Below are 17,915 nucleotides of genomic sequence, written 5' to 3' on the forward strand. Positions count from 1 at the left end.
TGCAATTAGATAACACCTTCCCATCTAGCAACTCAAAAGTACATCATAATCTCCAAGGAACCCAAGGAAGGAAAAGAGGCCTTTCAGGTAATTGAATCTGTTCCTCAGCATGTGCGGGATTGCTCCTTAAATGCAGTAGATGTGCATTATTCAAGACAGATAAACTGAATCCAGCAGAAGTGATGAGGCTTGGAGAAGGTCACACAACTGGTCTAGGCATCCCGTCACCAAACTGACTGCCCACAGATTTTTCATTCCATGATTTTCATCTATTTCCACTGTTCTTGAAATGTCCTGTCTCCTTCACTGCACAATTAGGCTTGACCAGCGGTAACAATTAGCCCTTAGACTTCATGATCTATATTCCCAGTGGGTGGAAATCAGCATCGTTCTGTGACTTTAATGGAGGTGCATCAGTTTATACCTGCTAAGAACTGGGCCTCGTTACCTTCTGGTATTTTTTTGCGTGACACCAACAAAGCAAACAGATGTGTTTTTCCAGAGTTGTCTTGGGAGGCAGAGGAGGGAAACATCTGAATTGACTGAATAAATTCAGTAAATAAACAAGTCAGCATTAAAATTGTTTTAGCCAGAGTGCAAGTGCCAAGAAAGTCAGCGGGGCTAGTCAGCATAGCAAAAAATAGACCAGACCTGAATTAAAAAGTCTCAGATATTTATTATCTTCCTTTTATTGACTTGAGTTCTCCCAGCTTAAAAGGCTACAGTGAGCATAGAATATGAAAATCAATGCATCTCATGCTGTTTATTGCAAATAAATTTGATTTTGAGTTAATTGTAGCAGTCATTTTTTCATAATTTATGAGCTGCTCTGCTGGAGAATATAACTCAAGCTGCACATTGATGTGTTTGACATTGGAGAGTGTGTTTGGTGGCAGAGAGAGGTTGAACTTGCCACAGTGGATCAGTGGGGCTCACATCAGTACCATGGAGGCCAACGCAAAAGATTAAACGGGCTGGTGCTGGCCTAATAATTATTCCAGGATCCAAACGAAAGCACAAGCTAGTGGGGTGGACAAGCGCTACATCTCTGGGGAGATGCAGGTACCCCCGTTGTATCACTTGCTGGATAAGGCAGTGGAAGGGGAGTGAAGGTTTCTCCCACAGCAGAGCAGCAGCACTGGATTGATTTATCACACGCTTGCTCTGAAATCTCCAGGCTGGACCTTACAGTTTACTAGAGCATACCCCAAGTATCCCTCCCTGTCAACCCTGTCAGAAAGCTTCATCTATTTTAGTTAATTAAAAAGGTGTGAAGTTCATGAACAGCTGATGTACTCGGAGCATTGCAGACCAGCGCTCGTAAACCAGGTGAACCATGCTCATTTTCTTCCCATGTCAGGGAGTTTCTTCTCTGAATTTTATTTAGGATTGGCGTTAAGTCCCTTGTTTTCTCACCTTCTTTCAGTTTGAAGCTCCTTCCCCTCTCCCTTTTTCACAGACAACGGTAGAGCTAACAGACTTTGGCAGATATTTCTGTCTCGGAAAGAAAAAAGAAAATGCCAGTCGCGTGTTTAGCAGTGCTATAGGCAGGCTCGCCCTCTGGAAGAGGCCTTGTGGTGAGCCAGCTCTTCTGCATCTGTAAACCACAAAACGCAGAATATGGCTAGAAATAGTAAAAACCTAATGTTTGTAGTTTGGGGCACTTTCCTAGAAATAGGCAGTTTAATGTCAATGCATGGAAGAGTGGGGAGAATCGCAAGCTGTAGCTGGGCTTTGAGGTAGGGAATGAAACATGGTGCTGTACCCAGACCTGAAGTCCAGTGCTGAACTTTGTGTCTAATGGGCAGAATCAGGCATGCCTGGTCATAGTGGCTGGCCCACAACTTCCCCAAGCTCATGCATTCAGATTAGGGTCGCCAGCTCCAGATGAATGTATTCTGGGAAGCTTCGTCACGCGCCGTCATGTCATTCGTGCCTGTTCTAATATACTTTAAAGCTTTACGTCAGGAAGGCAAATGCACATGACTATTACATTTTAAAAACCCACTGGACTACTGTATACATCGGATTCAACATTTAATATTTATTTTAATGAATGCCCTATCACTTATCTCCCAGGGGACTCTCCTGGAGCTTTCTGTCTAATTCCTGGCGACTCCAGGGCAATCCTGGGGGGTTGGCAACCCTCATTCAGCCTCACCTCAGAGAAAGAGGTTCAAGCTGTGACCTAGTCTGAAACCGGATCCTGAGTTTAGATGTAAGGGATTTGGTCTTGGCCCATGGTCTTTGAAGAAGAACTGAAACCATTTCTTCCCCTCTGATTCATTAAGTGATTTATTCTGGCACTTTTGCACAGTGCTTTTCGAGCTTATTGTCCAAACAAACTGTGCCGTCCAGTGAGAGTTTGAAGGAAAGAAGGATTTTGCTAAATAACAGTTCAAAAGTCAGCTCTCCAACTCTACGAATCATTTGGTCCACCATTGTTACCCCGCTGCTTCAGGGGAGAAACAGGGCTGCCCTTCAACCGTGCATAGCAACAGGAAGAGAGGAACACTGTATCCATGGGAAACCACGGGAGAGGTTCGTTAGGCAGAGCATAATGACCCAAACTGAAATCTGGCCAAGACACGGGAATTACAGCCCCCTGGTGCTACAGCAAGTTCCCTGACTCCAGCCGATTGTGGTATACTAGGGGCACACCGTGCGAGATAAATGCGCAGTGCCAATAAAGCCATTCACCAGATGCCACCATCTTTTAAGGAGACTGGCTGCTGAAAACAGAGGGTGTAAATGAATAAATACATGTGCAGAAGCGGATCTGAATGGCACCGCTAATGGCTCTCCCAAACACTCCAGCACACCTTCCTGAATAGAGCGTGCTAAATATTTGAAGCCTCATTCACACTGACTTGGGCTGCTTATGAAGCTCTGCAGGTAACTAGAAACAAACTCAAAAGTCATTTCTCAGGTTATAGTTTTAGCCAGCTAAACAACTGCATCTGTTTGCAGCCAAATAACCTCTGCTGTGGTCATGACATAGCGTAGAAGTTAAGCTGCCCGGTGAGTGATTCGCACTTGGATGCAAGACCTCCAACGAAAACCTTGGCCCTGCAAGAAGCAGTTTCGGTGATCCCCGCGTCTGCCCTGAGAGCCAAGGAATCGGCCGCTAAATCAGCACTCCAGGAAGACTCTGCCTTAAATGGGTCGTCCCCTTTCAGTCATGATTCACAATGCAATCCTGACTCCTGCTCTTCATTTCCCACGTTGTGTTACTTTTCCTAAGAGCTGGTGGATTGTTTGCTTATTTCTGGTGGGGTAACAGTGTCTGGTAATTAGAGGAAGAGACCAAGAGGCAGAAATTCTGCCACTGTTCGTGCTGGACAAATCAGCTAACCTCTCTGGTAGTTTCCTTAACTACAAAATGAAATGCTAATGCTCAGTTTAGCTCATGAATGTTCAGTATCTTGATAGGTGTAAAGTCTATTCTAAGGGCGTAGAAATTGGACTTGATACTAATTTTCCTATGTGCTGCTAACAATAGCAATTACTCCCATTTTACAGATGGGAAAATTGAGGTTCAGAGAGGTCAAGTGTCTTGCTTGGTATCACACAGGAAGCTGCCTACAAATACAGGCTTCCAGTTCTGTGCTTCAGCTGTGTTAGCATTGCGCATCATGTTTCTTGGGGAAGGTGGAGTAGTAAATGATAAACCATCCACTGAGGCTATTTATGAATAAACAAGGAAGGATTCAAAGAAGCCAAGGACAAAAGAGCTCAGTCAATTACTTGAAATGTTAGTACCATGATAGCCTACACAGAGAAAAGTACAAGAACAGAAATTGTGTTTGCTATCATAAGGATTTGTGGCACAATATGAAAAAAGACAGCAGAGACGCGTGTTTTACTCACCAGTTCCAAGAACTCAGTGTTCTCTAATGCATAATGCACAGAGTAATACGCCGGAGCCTATAGCAAGTATCTAATCCAATACAGTAACTCAAATGATGACCAGGGATCCTGGTTTTCTCTGATGAAAAAAAAAAAAAACCCCCAACAATATTGGGGTTAAAAAAGTAACCCAAATCCACATTTTTCCATGATCAAAATGAAACACCACTGTGTGTGTGTGTGTGTGTGTGTGTGTGTGTATGTATGTATTAGTGGCACTTCATTTTAATCATGGAAAAATATGTATATTGAGTTACCCTTTTTAACGTGAAACTTGGGGATTTTTTTTTTTTAAATCAGAGAAAACCAGGATCTCTGGTCCTGACCTGCGGGCATCAGAATGGATTTAATGGGAGTGCTGCCCTAATGCACTACCAGATCCACAGTTGTCCCCTGCCACCAGTCACAGAAACTAAGGGCACTCAGAGATGGGGCAAGAATCAGGGCTATTTCTCTCTTGCAGCTGGGGGAGCAGCTAGGGGCTTGTGTACCAGTGTCCCTGGTCCCCTCACCATTCCCCATTGAAGATACTCCTACTGCAGGAGGAGGGAGGTGTTGGTGCGGCCACCAGCCAAGAGGTTGACACAGCTCCCACTATCTTTGCTGCTGCTGAAAATAGTGTTTGATGGGAATCAGTGTGCTCGGCGATGCAGATGAGGTGGGGTGGTGGCTGCAGGAAGGGGCGGAGAGAGGGTCTGAGTACTTTGTCACTGCTGCATTAACTCTCTGGCTGTTGGCCAACACCTCCTCCCACAGCAGCTGCCCAGGGCACAAGCCTTACTGGTTATGCCTCTGATCTTATCACTTTGCGGGCAACACTACCGATAATTAGCATCTCTTTAGTGTTTGTCATATCCGTAGCGCTGTTCAAATCACTCACTTTATCCTCACTGTGTCTCATATGAGAGGGAGGTAATTTTCCAAATGATAAAACCAAAACAGAAGTGATCAGAACCATTTTTAAAACACTTTCCTAACATTAGGTGTCTTCACTTCTGGGTACCCAACATGAGAAACTAGGGCCCCAATTGTCAGAGGTGCTGAGCATCGACAATGGCCGTTGAAGTCAATGGAAGCTGCAAGAGCTTGCCACCTCTGAACATCAGGATGTCCCAGATAAGGCACCAAAAGTCAGAGGCCAGTTGGGAGCATTTTGACCCCGACTCAATAACCAAAGGCTCTCTATGCACGCATGCAACTCTGTACCTAAAAATCATTTGCACGTGAAATGCTAACACGTTAGCATTGGTGCACAGATTGAAAGTTGCAGAAGCTGTTATCTAGGAGTACAGTGGGAGCCAACAACCCCAATTATAGACCAAGGCTCTATAGGGCTACATACTATACAAATATAGAACAAAAAAGATTGCCCATATTTGAAAGAATTTTATATACAAAAAAGATATGAGCCCAGAAGGGAATTTTAAGTGGTTAGATGGTAATAAAAATAGCATTTTGCATGTATTATGCAGAAAAAGAAATCTACAGGGATGCAAAGATCTAGAAACAAGTCTGAATTGAAGATGACAAACAAGTTGCAAGCCTAAATGATGGGCAGGATGGTGACAATGTCCATGTTGGCAGGATAAGGACACGGCAGGTTTATTGAGGGAAAGAATAAAAGTCAAATAGCAAGTCAACATCAATAGTGAGATTAGAACTGAGGACCTGCTATATCTTGTGGGTACGCTTAGGGGACCTGCTTATATTAGACAGAAGCTTACTATAAAATAACCACAAAGCTTTGTTTTCTCCTAGGAGCCAACTTCTCTCTGCGAGAGCTGGGCCTGGAGGATGTGAACCCCACCCATGGGACTTTATACAGGACTGAGATGGGGCTGCCCCACTGCGGCTACTCGATCGGCGCCGGCTCCGACGCTGACACGGAGGCCGATGCAGCCATGTCACCAGAGCCCCCGGTGAGACTCTGGGGGCGCAGCACCAAGTCGGGCCGCAGCTCCTGTTTGTCAAGCCGCGCCAACTCCAACCTCACACTTACCGACACGGAGCACGAAAACACCGAAACCGGTGAGTGGCATCAAGCTATCAAAAGTGCCTCTCTTTGTCATTTTAATCATCCTTGATTTCTGGTCCAACTAAGAGAAACTGCTCTTCTCTTCACAGCCCGGTGTCAGGGCCTTTTATACTGTCTTGCAAAATATTCATTAATGAACTGTGAGAGAAGCACCTACTTACTCATCACAGAACTGGAGATCATTAAATGGCTGTGTGATATTCTCTCCACTTTTCATAGGAGCACTTCAGACAAAAAGCATTTAGACCCCCCTTTTCCACCCCCACAAAACACTTGTCTTCTGCAGATATTTGAGCAGATAAGTTCCCTACCCTCCTGGCTGCCTCCTTGACGGTAGCCATGTCATTTATGTAAATAGGCCGGCTGCTTTCTGAGAGATGCGACTGTGCAATATTTTTAGCAACCTTTTCTTCCATCCTGAAGGTCATGGATTTTTATCTTTGTAGCCACGCAGTCCCTAGCCGCAGAGAGTCCTGCATACGTGTGGTTGGGGTGGCTGTAGCGTGAACTTTTTGGTCAGCAGTTCTGCGAAGCAGCTTAAGAAAGAGAGAGGATTTTTATACCGTTGTGATTTGACCCTGGTGTTCATGCAGCCAGATATGCCTTTGCACCTTTAATTCAATTACTGCACAGCCTGTTTCTTAATATAGATGCTTTGTACCAGCCATGGAGGAACTTGAGCTCAGCACAGACGGCTGAGATGACATGACTCTATTGCTTGTTGCCTTTCTGCTTCATGCCACGGATTTCTAGTGACAAATGATGATAATTTTTACTTGGGAAGCCATGACATAGTAAGGCATACGCCACCCACATGATTGTATGTTTAACTCCAACAAATTATAGTTGAAACCTATTAAGCTTCTGTTCGGTGATAATGATATGTTAGGCAAGATTCAAAGATAAACAGCCCTCCGTTAAGAGGGTATTGGAAAGGTTTTCTTTTTTTATCATTAGTATTAGTAGTATCTTTGCAGTAGTTCTTCAACTCCCTAAGTGCTACATTCTCCACAGGATTGCATTCATTGGAGCGCACACCCTTTTTCAGTGCCATGGCAAGAGATACGACCTTGCCCTGTGTGTTGCCTAATATTTTGATCCAAAACCTGAGCGATGGTAGGGGGCAGACTTTCCAGGGTCTTAGGTTTTGGACTTTCTCCTGGATCTTTAATTGAATGAATAAATAAAACACAGGCATTCCTATTCCATTCTCTAATCCCGTGTCTGTCATTTGGTATCTGAGTAGCTGTTGTGATATCCTCCGTGTTTTTCTTTTGTCCTGTGCCAAAAGTAAACCGCAGAATGTAGATCTTTTATTCACCTTAGTCTCCTAAAATCTTTTAAATATCTAATGATTGAGGATTCTGTAATGTAGCCTCTCTGTGCACACATGCAACTCTGTGCATTCAGATCATTTGCACGTGAAATGCTAACACGTTAGCATTGGTGCACAGATTGAAAGTTGCAGAAGCTGTTATCTAGGAGTACAGTGGGAGCCAAGAACCCCAGTTACAGACCAAGGCTCTATAGTGCTACATACTGTTCAAATATAGAACAAAAAAGATTGCCCATACTCGAAAGAATTTTTTATACAAAAAAGATATAAGCCCAGAAGGGAATAGGTGGTTAGATGGTAGTAAAAATAGCATTTTGCATATATTATGCAAAAAAAGAGATGTATGTGGATGCAAAGATCTAGAAGCAAGTCTGAATTGAAGATGACAAACAAGTTACAGGCCTAAATGATGGGCAGAAAGGTGACACAGTGCACGTTGGCAGAAAAAGGACATGGCAGGGTTATTGAGGGAAAGATTAAGAGTTAAGTTTTAGCCATTTTGAGCTTGAGCTACTGGAGAGATGTCCACAAGGGGATTTCAGGGACAGGCCAATATTATTGTTTGGACAGAAGGAAGCAGATCTGGAGAAAAGAAGTAAATCTGTGATTCATTGGCATAGAGCGGGCAGGAGAAGTAGTATTTGCAGATGAGATTGCCCAGACAGAAGGCACAGAGGAAGAAGAGAATGGGGACAAGCGCAGAGCCCTGTCCTCTTGTCCTGAGCAAACTGCCACCTGTGAGCATATAGTGAACAAAAACCAGGCTTGTGCACATCAATTATGGCATGTGTTAGTGCAAGTGAAGCTGTGAGAAACATTCACAAGCCCATTCTTTGTATGTAGATAGCTGTAGTTGCACATGTGGAAGCCAACTTGAGCCCGTTTGAAATGTCTGGTTTAGAAAATGTAGAGGTTGCTGTTGGTTTTCCTGTTTTGCAAGTTTTATTGACACGGGCCCTTCTGGCCTAAGCTGTCAGCTAGGTTATTTTGAGACCCCCAGATTTATGAGAGAGAGAGATTTCAGAGGACATGGAATTTTGCTAATGGCAGCATAAAGTAACCTAATGCAATGGCTCAGTTTGCAGGATACCTTTATTAGTCAATATTAATTGTTGACAGTATTGATAAAAGTTATAGCCTTAGCTAACGTCAATATGGAACTTTATGAAGCCAACATCAATAGAAGATTTTATGGGACCCATTAAAACCAATTTTTCCAACGAAGGTTAATGTCAGCAATTTTTATGCTGTTCATTAATTATCCAAAATAAATATTCAGCATTGAGTTCAGATGTTTGTAATTCCACTGCTCAGGCTGCAGGGAGTTCAGATCCAGGTGCAAACTTTGTCTCCTGCGCAGGTACAGGTACAGAGAAGGTAATAGGAAGGCATGTATTGTGTTTCACTCAGAAAGTGAAAAGTTCTGGTTCTTCATAGCCATGTGTTTTGAGAGGCAGGTTTGGACAAGTTTTGGTGAACTTCAGGAGGAGACGCATTTTAGTTGCAAAGTAGATGCAGAATGCATCCTCCTGTCCTTTGGAGAATAGGTGGAAAGGCATTGGTTATGTGACAAGAGTGTAATCTTTCATATACAGAAAGTCATTTGTGAAGGCAGCAGACATGAAAAGCTGTAAGACGCTGTGATCAAGCTGTGCCCAGGCATTTCACACAAGTGAACATCTTTACTAGCCTCACTGAAGACTTAATGTGAGTGTTCACTCGAAAACTGTTAGGCCCTAGGTTCTGGTCCTTACTCCCTGGATCATTTATGCATTTTGCATTAGACAGTTGTTGGTTCAGAATCAGAAATAATCCTTACATCAGAGGCTGGAGTCTGAGATGCCCTCCCCTTCTCCCCCAAGAGACTGCCCTCATCCCCATGCCAGAGTTGCATCACATCTTCTTGTTCTTCTTTTGGACCCCCTAACCACCAGGAGACATGGAGGGTGTTCCCACCCAGCCTAGTGGTCAGGGCACCCTCCTTGGACATGGGAGATGAGGATTTGAATGACTTCAGGTTGAGATGTGCCTAGAATTCAGGTCCACCATTGTCTTAGTAGGCACTCAAGCCACTAGGCACTTGTATAAGTGTTGGGCTCTACCACCATCTCCAGCTGTGCTTCACACTGCAAGTGACCACAGATGCTGCACTTTATACTGAGTTCAACACCTCTGCACCCCTGGGCCCAACATTTCCTATGGGTTCATTCTAGGTGCCCCTCCGCTCAGTGCCTTGGTGCTCTGGGTTGCCTTTAGAAAATGGCTAAGGGTTTGTCTATGCCAGTGGGAGTCAGGCTTTTTGGCAGGCATGCCACATTTAACCCCTCACTCTCCTCAAGTGCCACTCTGATCCCCTTCCCCTCCCCAATCTGCTCCTCTGCTTTCTACTCCAAGCCCTGTGTTCCTTGCCAGATCTGCTGCTGTGCTTTCAGCTTCCTTCCCTGTGCTCTCTGCCTGGTTTGCTGCTCTGCTTTCTGCTTCCTGCCCTAGCTGCTACTATCCTGCCTTTCCCCTCCCCTATTCATCATTTGCCACACACAGAGGCTGTCTGTGCCACTTGTGGTGCCTGTGCCACAAGTTGGCCGCCCCTGATCTATGCCATGGTGGAGGTATGTCTAGGCCGGGATGGGCACCACTACCCAAGCTTTATCCACCCGTTCCCACTTGCACACATCCAAGATGGGACTATGGGATGGGGTTGCTTCTTGGCTTGTGCCCACTCTGCAGCATAATGAAGACTGAGTGCTTAGGAAATGGATCCGCCGATCCTAAGATGGATACCTCTGGCTGTCTTCACCAGCAAAGTGGTGGAATCGGCCTGTGCCCATGGCAAGGATGGGCAAAGAATGAGCAGGACCCAACTGGACCAGGACACATTATAGCTGTGGTATAGACAAGCCCTTACTCTCTCTCTCTCTTGCCTATATGGAGATCCTCAGTGCCAAAAGGTCTCACTTTGGATCACCTTCCTGAGGCCATTGTGCATTAGGTGTCGAAATGCCTAAGTGATAGCACATACAAGAACAATTATGAGTCTGGCCAGTATTTATTTACCCAGTGAACTCTTGGCAGCCTCACACTAGAACTGGACTGACAACATTTTAAAGGATGGCTGTGATAGAGGAGCTCCCTCTTTTTAAAAAGTGCATTCTTTTCAAAATCCAGCTATTTTGAAGGAGTTTGGTTTAATTAAGGAGCATCCTGCATAGTTAGGATCCCAGTTTGGTCCAGTGCTGTTCTGTACCAGTACATACATTTGGCTAAACATGAGAGAGGAAGAGAGTGTGTGAGAGAGAAAGCACTCTTCTTCATTAGCAGTAAAAGTCAGCAGTGATTAATATTGTATACATGTGCAGAGTGGAGCTGATGTTTCTCTCTGTCATCATCTTCTCTGGGGAAGAGTGTGGGCAGCATCAGGAGACCAGAAGGATCTCACAGATGGGATGAGTAACATCAGATGATTCAGAGTGGTTCAACATCGCTGAGTACTATATAGAACCAACTGCTTAATTATGATCTTTTGTACAAAGCAGCTACTGCAGCATGATGCTGCCTAGGAGGTACAATGGCATTATCCTGCCTGTCTGATTCATAGATAGGCACAGATCAAAATCCCAAATCTGACCTTTGAGGGAGTTCAGAGCCAGATGCAAAATTTGTGTCTTGGGCCCATCACTATCTAATGAAGCGCTGCTGCACATAGTTTTTAACCACCCTAAAAAATTAAGACGCCTGTGCATAAAACAGTATTTGAATAGGGAGAAACCAATAAAAAAAACTCCCCTGTGAAAGGAGCCAGTACCACTGGAGATCAGATCCCATGTTTAGTAGTGAACTTAGTAGTGGACCTAGTGTGATCAGTGCAAAGCAGTATTCCCCTCAGATCACCTCTTTATTGTGCAACAAATACTGTTTCATTTGCCCCTACACTGAGTTGGCTATATATGGGCTTTGCAAAACTATCAGGAAAATTGACCAACCAAGGACAAAATCTGCCTCACTACAGGTATGGACAAGCATGCCTTTGAACTGACTTAAAAGGTAAGGGGTTGTGCCACTCAAGAGCATGCATCAGCTGTTAAGGTCTATTATGTCAACATGATCCAGTAGCAATAAACATTACATGAATTGCTTTAACTTTGACCCTGAATGAAACAAGGTCAGAGTTGAAACATTTATTCTACCCTGGTATTGCTAACGAATCACGGAGCTGCAAGAGTTACCTCCCAACAGCTTGCATTGCTATAGTGTAATATCAACACAGTTGTTGCGTCTGTTTCTATCCCAGAGTATTGGTGATAGCAAAGAAGCCAATGGGATTTTGCTCAACCATCAAAGCCAAGGGCTCAGACTGCTTGAATATGAGGATGCAATTTTGTAAAACTGTTTTAAAATGCATATCAACAGGTGAAAGGAACCAGAACTCATGGCAGAGATGATCTCTTTTATTAGACCAACTACATATTAGATGAGATACCTAATAACAGTTATCACCTCTCCCACAAGTTCTGATTCCTTTTGCCTGTAGACCAATACAGCTGCATCCTGTATCACTATCAAGTGAAAAATTAACATTCCCCTCTTACCTGTTACTTGAGCCCTGCAGTTAGAGATGTAGCTATTTCAGCCTAAGGTGGTTGGGAAGGGGTTGCACTGAGGATAGATCAGGGGTGGGAGAACCTGCCGCATCAGAAGCTCACCTGATGGTGTACTTGGCAGGGTTTGCACTCTGGGATAGGAAAGAATAGCCTCTGCTATAGTGGGAGGTGTTAACACAGCTGGCGCCACTGAATCCTGTATTGCATGATGGTATAAAAGCAAAAGGGGATGTGTGGGGGTTAACCCCCTGGCTCCACACCCCACTATGGGGCAGGGGAGGGGAGACTAATGATGGGACTCCTGCTCTGCACCACCAGAACTTCCCTCCTTCCCCCCACTGCTCCCCATACCTTAATCAGGACCTAGGGCTTGTGCCCCAGTCACCCACCTCTACTTACACTAGTGCCTCCAGTGATCCAATTGGTATTAATTGATCCAAGAGATTGCTTGGCAAATTAGGAACTGATACAGTTCCATTAACGGGGGTGGGGGGCTTGTAAATGCAAGAGAAAATTTCAGCAGCAAAAAAATTAAAGGCTTTGAACCAAAATAAGTATTGAAATAACAGAATGTTGCAAGGATCCTTGATTTGAGCTGGGTTTGAGTTTCCTTTTAATCTTAAAGGCCTGATTTAAGGCTCCCTGAAGTTAGTGGGAAGGAACCTACTGACGAAAAAGGGAGTTGGATCAGGTCCTAGATGGTATGGCAATATTTAAACTTCTTTTTGAATGATAGCCAGAATGCCAGCTTGCTGCGAAGTCCTGTGTCCTTGGCTAAGCACGCTGCTAAGTCCTATTCACCACCAGGTTTCCTGTGTACATATCTGCTGCTTTATTAAATCAGAAAGCTGTCACAATGATCAGACCACAAGCATCAACATCTCATCTGCTTTTTTCCATATACTTTTGCTTCAGGGTTGCATTTCAATAGCTGTGGAAACCTTTGTCAAATTGTAATTATTATTTGTGTATGTGCGGGTGTGGGGGGCGAGGGGTAGTTATTTCCCTCCATGGTGTCTTGTTAATCCATCTGGCACTGTCTATAGGTGCTAGCAGTAGATACATCCTCAATACATACCTTCCAGGTAATTCTGGATCTCTGAGCAGGATATTTACATTTTTTTATTCACAGTCTTCTACATTTATCATCTTGTTTCCCAGATCGTGCTGACCCAGTTCATTGGCCCCAAATGCAATTCCATGCATCAGTATAATTAGCAGTTCTAAAATTACTGTGTAATCTTAGCATTACAAATTATTTGTTAATACCCCGCTTGATAATCCACGATGCCTTTCTTTTTATGACCGTGTTTTGCTGATTCCTTTTAGGCTTCATATAGTCTGTTGTTAATATTGTTACTGTGGGTGCAGGAAATTCATCTTTTTATTATTTTTAAGATTAAATAATGCTTTAGAAAGTGCTCTCAGTAAATGAGTGTGGGCGGCAGATATATTCCGTCCCTTTTTCACACGGCATAGGGAAAAAGTAATATCCATAAAAGGGAGATTTTTTTTAAAAACTCCATTTTCTTCAAACTAAAAAGAAAGCACTGTTACTTATGTCTCCCGTATGTTTTTGAGTAGATAGAGACAAAAATAAAGTAGAATTACCATGTCACGATTGTGTGTTTGTTGCCTATCATTCTTCATTTGGTTCACCTAGTAATAACTTAGTCTTAAGAAGAATTTTCATCATGAAAGAAAAATTAGCCAAAAGTCTTAATGTAAACGTTTCAGCGCAAATAACAGAGGATAACATGAATATAGAAAAAAATGGAGAAACCAAAGGTATGATCCAAAGTCCGCAGAGGTCAATTTGATGTCACTGAATTTTTCAGTCAAGTAAAAAGGGTCCATCTCATGCATGTTCTCAGACTTATCTGGACAATTTAGATTTCAAGAGTCTATTAGGACTACCCAGACATTGCAGTCTGCAACACTCACCCGCCCACCACCCCCCTTGTGAATAAAACTAATCTCAGCCTCAAAATGTTCATGAAAACTAAAATGACCACCCTGGAAAAGGGAGGTGTCTCCATTCAGCCTGTGCAGGTAATAAAGTTCTCATGGAGATTGCTCTCAACCCTCAAGGCAACTTTAGCTCCCTAGGTTCTCCAAATGTTACTATCTTATCTGCTGGATCAGTTGTCACACCGTGTTTATCACTTGGCCCAACTTTCTAATTGCAGGAATCATTTAAGATAAATTTCTAATTCTCCCCTTTACATTTTTCTACTCATTATTCTTATCCCCACTGTCATCATTAGGGTTTAAGCCCAAGATAGGAAAAGTCTAGATAGAGGCCTTTTGAAAAATTAAAAGGTAAGGAGCTTTCTTAGCCTATTAATATGGAACACTCTTAATTACAGCTTTTTCTTGATAGGATGCTAAATAGGTGGGTTCAAGACGGTAGAGCTATACTCTCCCTCCACTGCAGAAAATCAACTTTTAGAGTCGGTAAGAAAGTGGCCATTCCTCTCTGTTGTACATCCATGCACACGCAGTCTCTTGGTGTTTCCATTATAGCATTATAGATGGCATCTGATTCCAAATCCATTCATGACAGTGATGGTACTCCCATTGACTTCATCAGGCTTTGAATTAGGCCCTAGACTTATATCAAAAGGATTCAGAGAATCTAGCAAATTTGGACCCTAAAACAATTAGGCTCCGGAAAACAGAAACCTCTGAATAATGTCCTGTCATGGCAAAATTGTCTCCTACAGCCTGCATATTGCCTAGTGCTACATTCGGTGTCCTTGTGAACAGAAATGGAGTGCCTTGACTAGGCTCTCCTGCCACAAAGAAGTACTGTTTAACATAGACTTTTACCCTCCACTCCCTAGTATCTCAGGAAGGGTCTACTTTGGAACAAGACCTCAATGGACTTAGCACTTCCTGAAATACTTTCCTTAGTAATTTGAAGAAGCCCATCAGTGTTGCTCTTTGGAGGACCCATAGTCTTAGAAGGTAGCCTAATGAGAAGATTCCCAAATTATGCAGTGCTGTTGTAGTACTCCCATCGCGACACCAAAGTGCACTACAGATCTTTAGTATTACACTTTTAATGCCATTTCCTATCCCCATTCATAATAATGATAATTAATAATCTCCCCCAATCTCAATAATATATCATGTATATATGAAGATTTGTAGAATCAGCCAGTAAGAAATCACTCTTCTTTTCAGTTATGGTATTTATTTTATTCTGCCTTTATCCACTTCAAGCTGTCTTGTCATGAAGAGTTCTTAAAAAAAAAAAAGCCGTTTTTATTAATATTGCTGGTAATCTGCCAGCTCTTCTGGATGTAAACCTGTGCATAATGAGTTCTGATATCCTTTCTCTGTGCCTCAAATAACCTTGTCTTTTTTGTCCCAACGTGCTTGAGGGAATACAGATAGATACAGTGTCAGACACGCTGAGAAATGTTTTAATGCAATGTTTGCTTTCTTGCTCTGCCCTTCTGGCATGTCTGAACCACTCTGGAGCAGGATCACATCACTGTGGTCAGTCTCCATCTCCATTGCCATGCAGCATCTCCTCCAAAGACTGAAGATTTCTGCTTATCAACAGGAGAGACAGCAAGCTGCAAGTTCTCCTGTTGAGCCTCAGATATAACATCTTTTCTGGTTGTAAGAGAGTTGTGATGAAAAAAGCTGAGTGTTCTTGCAGTTTGTGTGTGAAACATTTTGGGGGCTTCAGTGTGAACACAATTTGCTGTAAATTGTTCTTGTAAATATTGTATTTTCTCACATATAACCCACACCTTTTCCCGCAAAACCAGCTGGGGAAAATCAGGGTGCAAATTATATGTGAGGGAAAGGGTTCCTCACAGGTCTGAAAAGTTGGCCGTGGTAGGGGGTGCAGAGTGATGGTAGCATTAATTGCTGTAGCTCTGGGAGCCACAGCAATTAAGGCTGACACTGCTCTGCTCTTCCTGCCCCACTCCCCAACCAAATTTCCAGATTTGTAGGGAGCTCTTCTTCCCAGCTGCTGCATGCCTGATTGAGCCAGTACACAGGGTAAGAGGAGTCCTTCAGGAGAGACTAAATAAAGCTGCTTCTTGAGGAGTCTCAGGGTGTGTACAGAAGTGCTGCATACACATTTTACAGCACTGTTATTTAGAGCACTTTTTATAGCACTATAAAGTTACAGCACTCATAAATGTGGCAAAAGTAGTGTCTGGTGTGGGAGGGCCTCTGAGCCTCCCTGCACTTTCCTGGCTAGGAGGCAGGGGGCGCTTCACAGCCTCCTGGGGCTTCTCCTCTGGTCAGAAATTTGACCAGTGTACAGAAGTTATTTAAAGCACTCTAAGTTGCTAAAGTGCTGTTAAAGATAGTGCTTCAAATTTAATACTGCATTTAACAAAGGTTAATTTAAAGCTCTGTATCCATTTTTAAAATGCTGTAAAGCCATCCACTTCTGTTTAGTCATGGCAATGAAGTGCTTTAAATAGCAAAAAAGCAACTTCTGTACCATTAATCCTTTGACAATAGCTCATTCATGTTACAGTGCACAGGGCTGCCATTCAGTGCCAGCAGCAGTGGTGGGTGGTGAGGACACTTCTCCACCAACATGTAGAGGCAAATGATAGTGTTTCTTACTGTTATTTCTCCTGCAATAACCCCCAAAAGTGCTGGGTGATGAGTAAGCACAAGAGATTCTGTCTTGAGAGTTTACTAAATACTCCACATTTCATTTCACAGAACCTGATGATTAGCAGTTAGATAGCAAAGACATTTCTTCCAGGCTAAAATTAGTAAAAAACATGGTACTAACAATCCTGAAAAGTTTTCAGCTTTTATTGTCTTCTAGGCATTTGTCATACTTTATGAGGTGGATTTTAGTCATCATCAACATGGGCTACTTTTTGACCAGGCATATACAGATGAAAGGCTAATCCCTTAAACCAGGGGCACATCTACACTTTGCTGTATGATGATGACGTTGCTATGGCACTGTGCTTTAGTACTTCATTTTGGAAATACTGAAGCACAGCGCAGTAACTACGTGGCACATGGCTAGCTATCACTGCTACTTAGGTAGTGGCATGCTACAACAGGGGAATGCACTGCTATGGTGAATTAGCTGCTAATCATGTGTATACTTATGTGATTGCTATGTCGCTATAGTGCACCGTACAGTGACATAGCACATCACTACAGTGATGTAGGGAGACGTGTAGATGTGCCCCAGGTGTATCAAATTCATTCGGTCCCATGGGCCAGATAAGGAGGGCAGGGCTGGTCAACGGGCTAGATCAGGCCTACAGACTAGCCCCGTGTGCCAAACCCAGCACACAGGACCGGTTCAGTGCGGGCACTGTATGCAGCAAATGCCCGTGATGAGGCCCACAGTATGCAAGCTGACTCCAACCTTATACTCTGCTGACCCCAGCCTCGTGGTTCATGAGGCCAGTCCAGGGCATGTGCCTGCATGTAGCACTGCATGTGGCATCTATACCAGACTCACCCAGCACACTGGATCCAGTATTCAGGGTTGGTTTGTAGGCTCAATATGAATTGGCCCCAGATCCAGCATATAGGTCCAGTCCAGCATGAGTGCTGCTTGCAGCATATGCCCCAGACTGGTCCTGTGCACAGCACACACACTGACTCCAGCCCCCGTGCTGTGTGTAGCCTATGACATACTCTGCATCCCAAATGCATACACTGAGCCAGGACCAGCATGTGCTGCCAGTCTGAGAGCCACAGGCAGCACTGTGAGTCAGATGATAGGACTCAGTGAGCTAGATCCACCTTTCTGGCTGCATCTTTGACACTCCTGCCCCAAATGAGCCAGTCTTTTTGGTAGAGAGTTTCTAAAAGAAGCTTTAAATGTGTATAAGGCAAAATAAACCTCTAGTATTTTTCATGTGGCACTCAATTACAAAATGGCATTTCAGGCATATGAGTTGCTCACATGACTTGAAGGGAAGGTTGCCTGAGGGAGATACCAGGCTGGGACTCAGATACGGGTTAAATTCCTGGCTGTACTAGACTCTTTGGCTAGGGATAGACATTCAAAACTGTATTG

At 43.7% G+C, this 17,915-nt stretch overlaps 1 protein-coding gene across 4 annotated transcripts in view; it reads left to right on the forward strand.

Moving 5' to 3' along the window:
• The window catches only part of TENM4 (teneurin transmembrane protein 4), a 757,738-nt gene that overhangs the window by 328,982 nt on the left and 410,841 nt on the right, over window positions 1–17,915 (forward strand). For all 4 annotated transcript variants that reach the window (XM_090030685.1, XM_090030687.1, XM_090030688.1 and 1 more), the window contains exon 4: window positions 5,668–5,937. In XM_090030685.1, the coding sequence (XP_089886811.1) occupies window positions 5,668–5,937 (270 nt within the window). The remainder of the gene's footprint in view (window positions 1–5,667; window positions 5,938–17,915) is intronic.

The sequence above is a fragment of the Crocodylus siamensis genome, chromosome 1 (assembly GCF_052110815.1).
Source record: "Crocodylus siamensis isolate JL-2025a chromosome 1, ASM5211081v1, whole genome shotgun sequence".
Taxonomy (NCBI): Eukaryota; Metazoa; Chordata; order Crocodylia; family Crocodylidae; genus Crocodylus; species Crocodylus siamensis.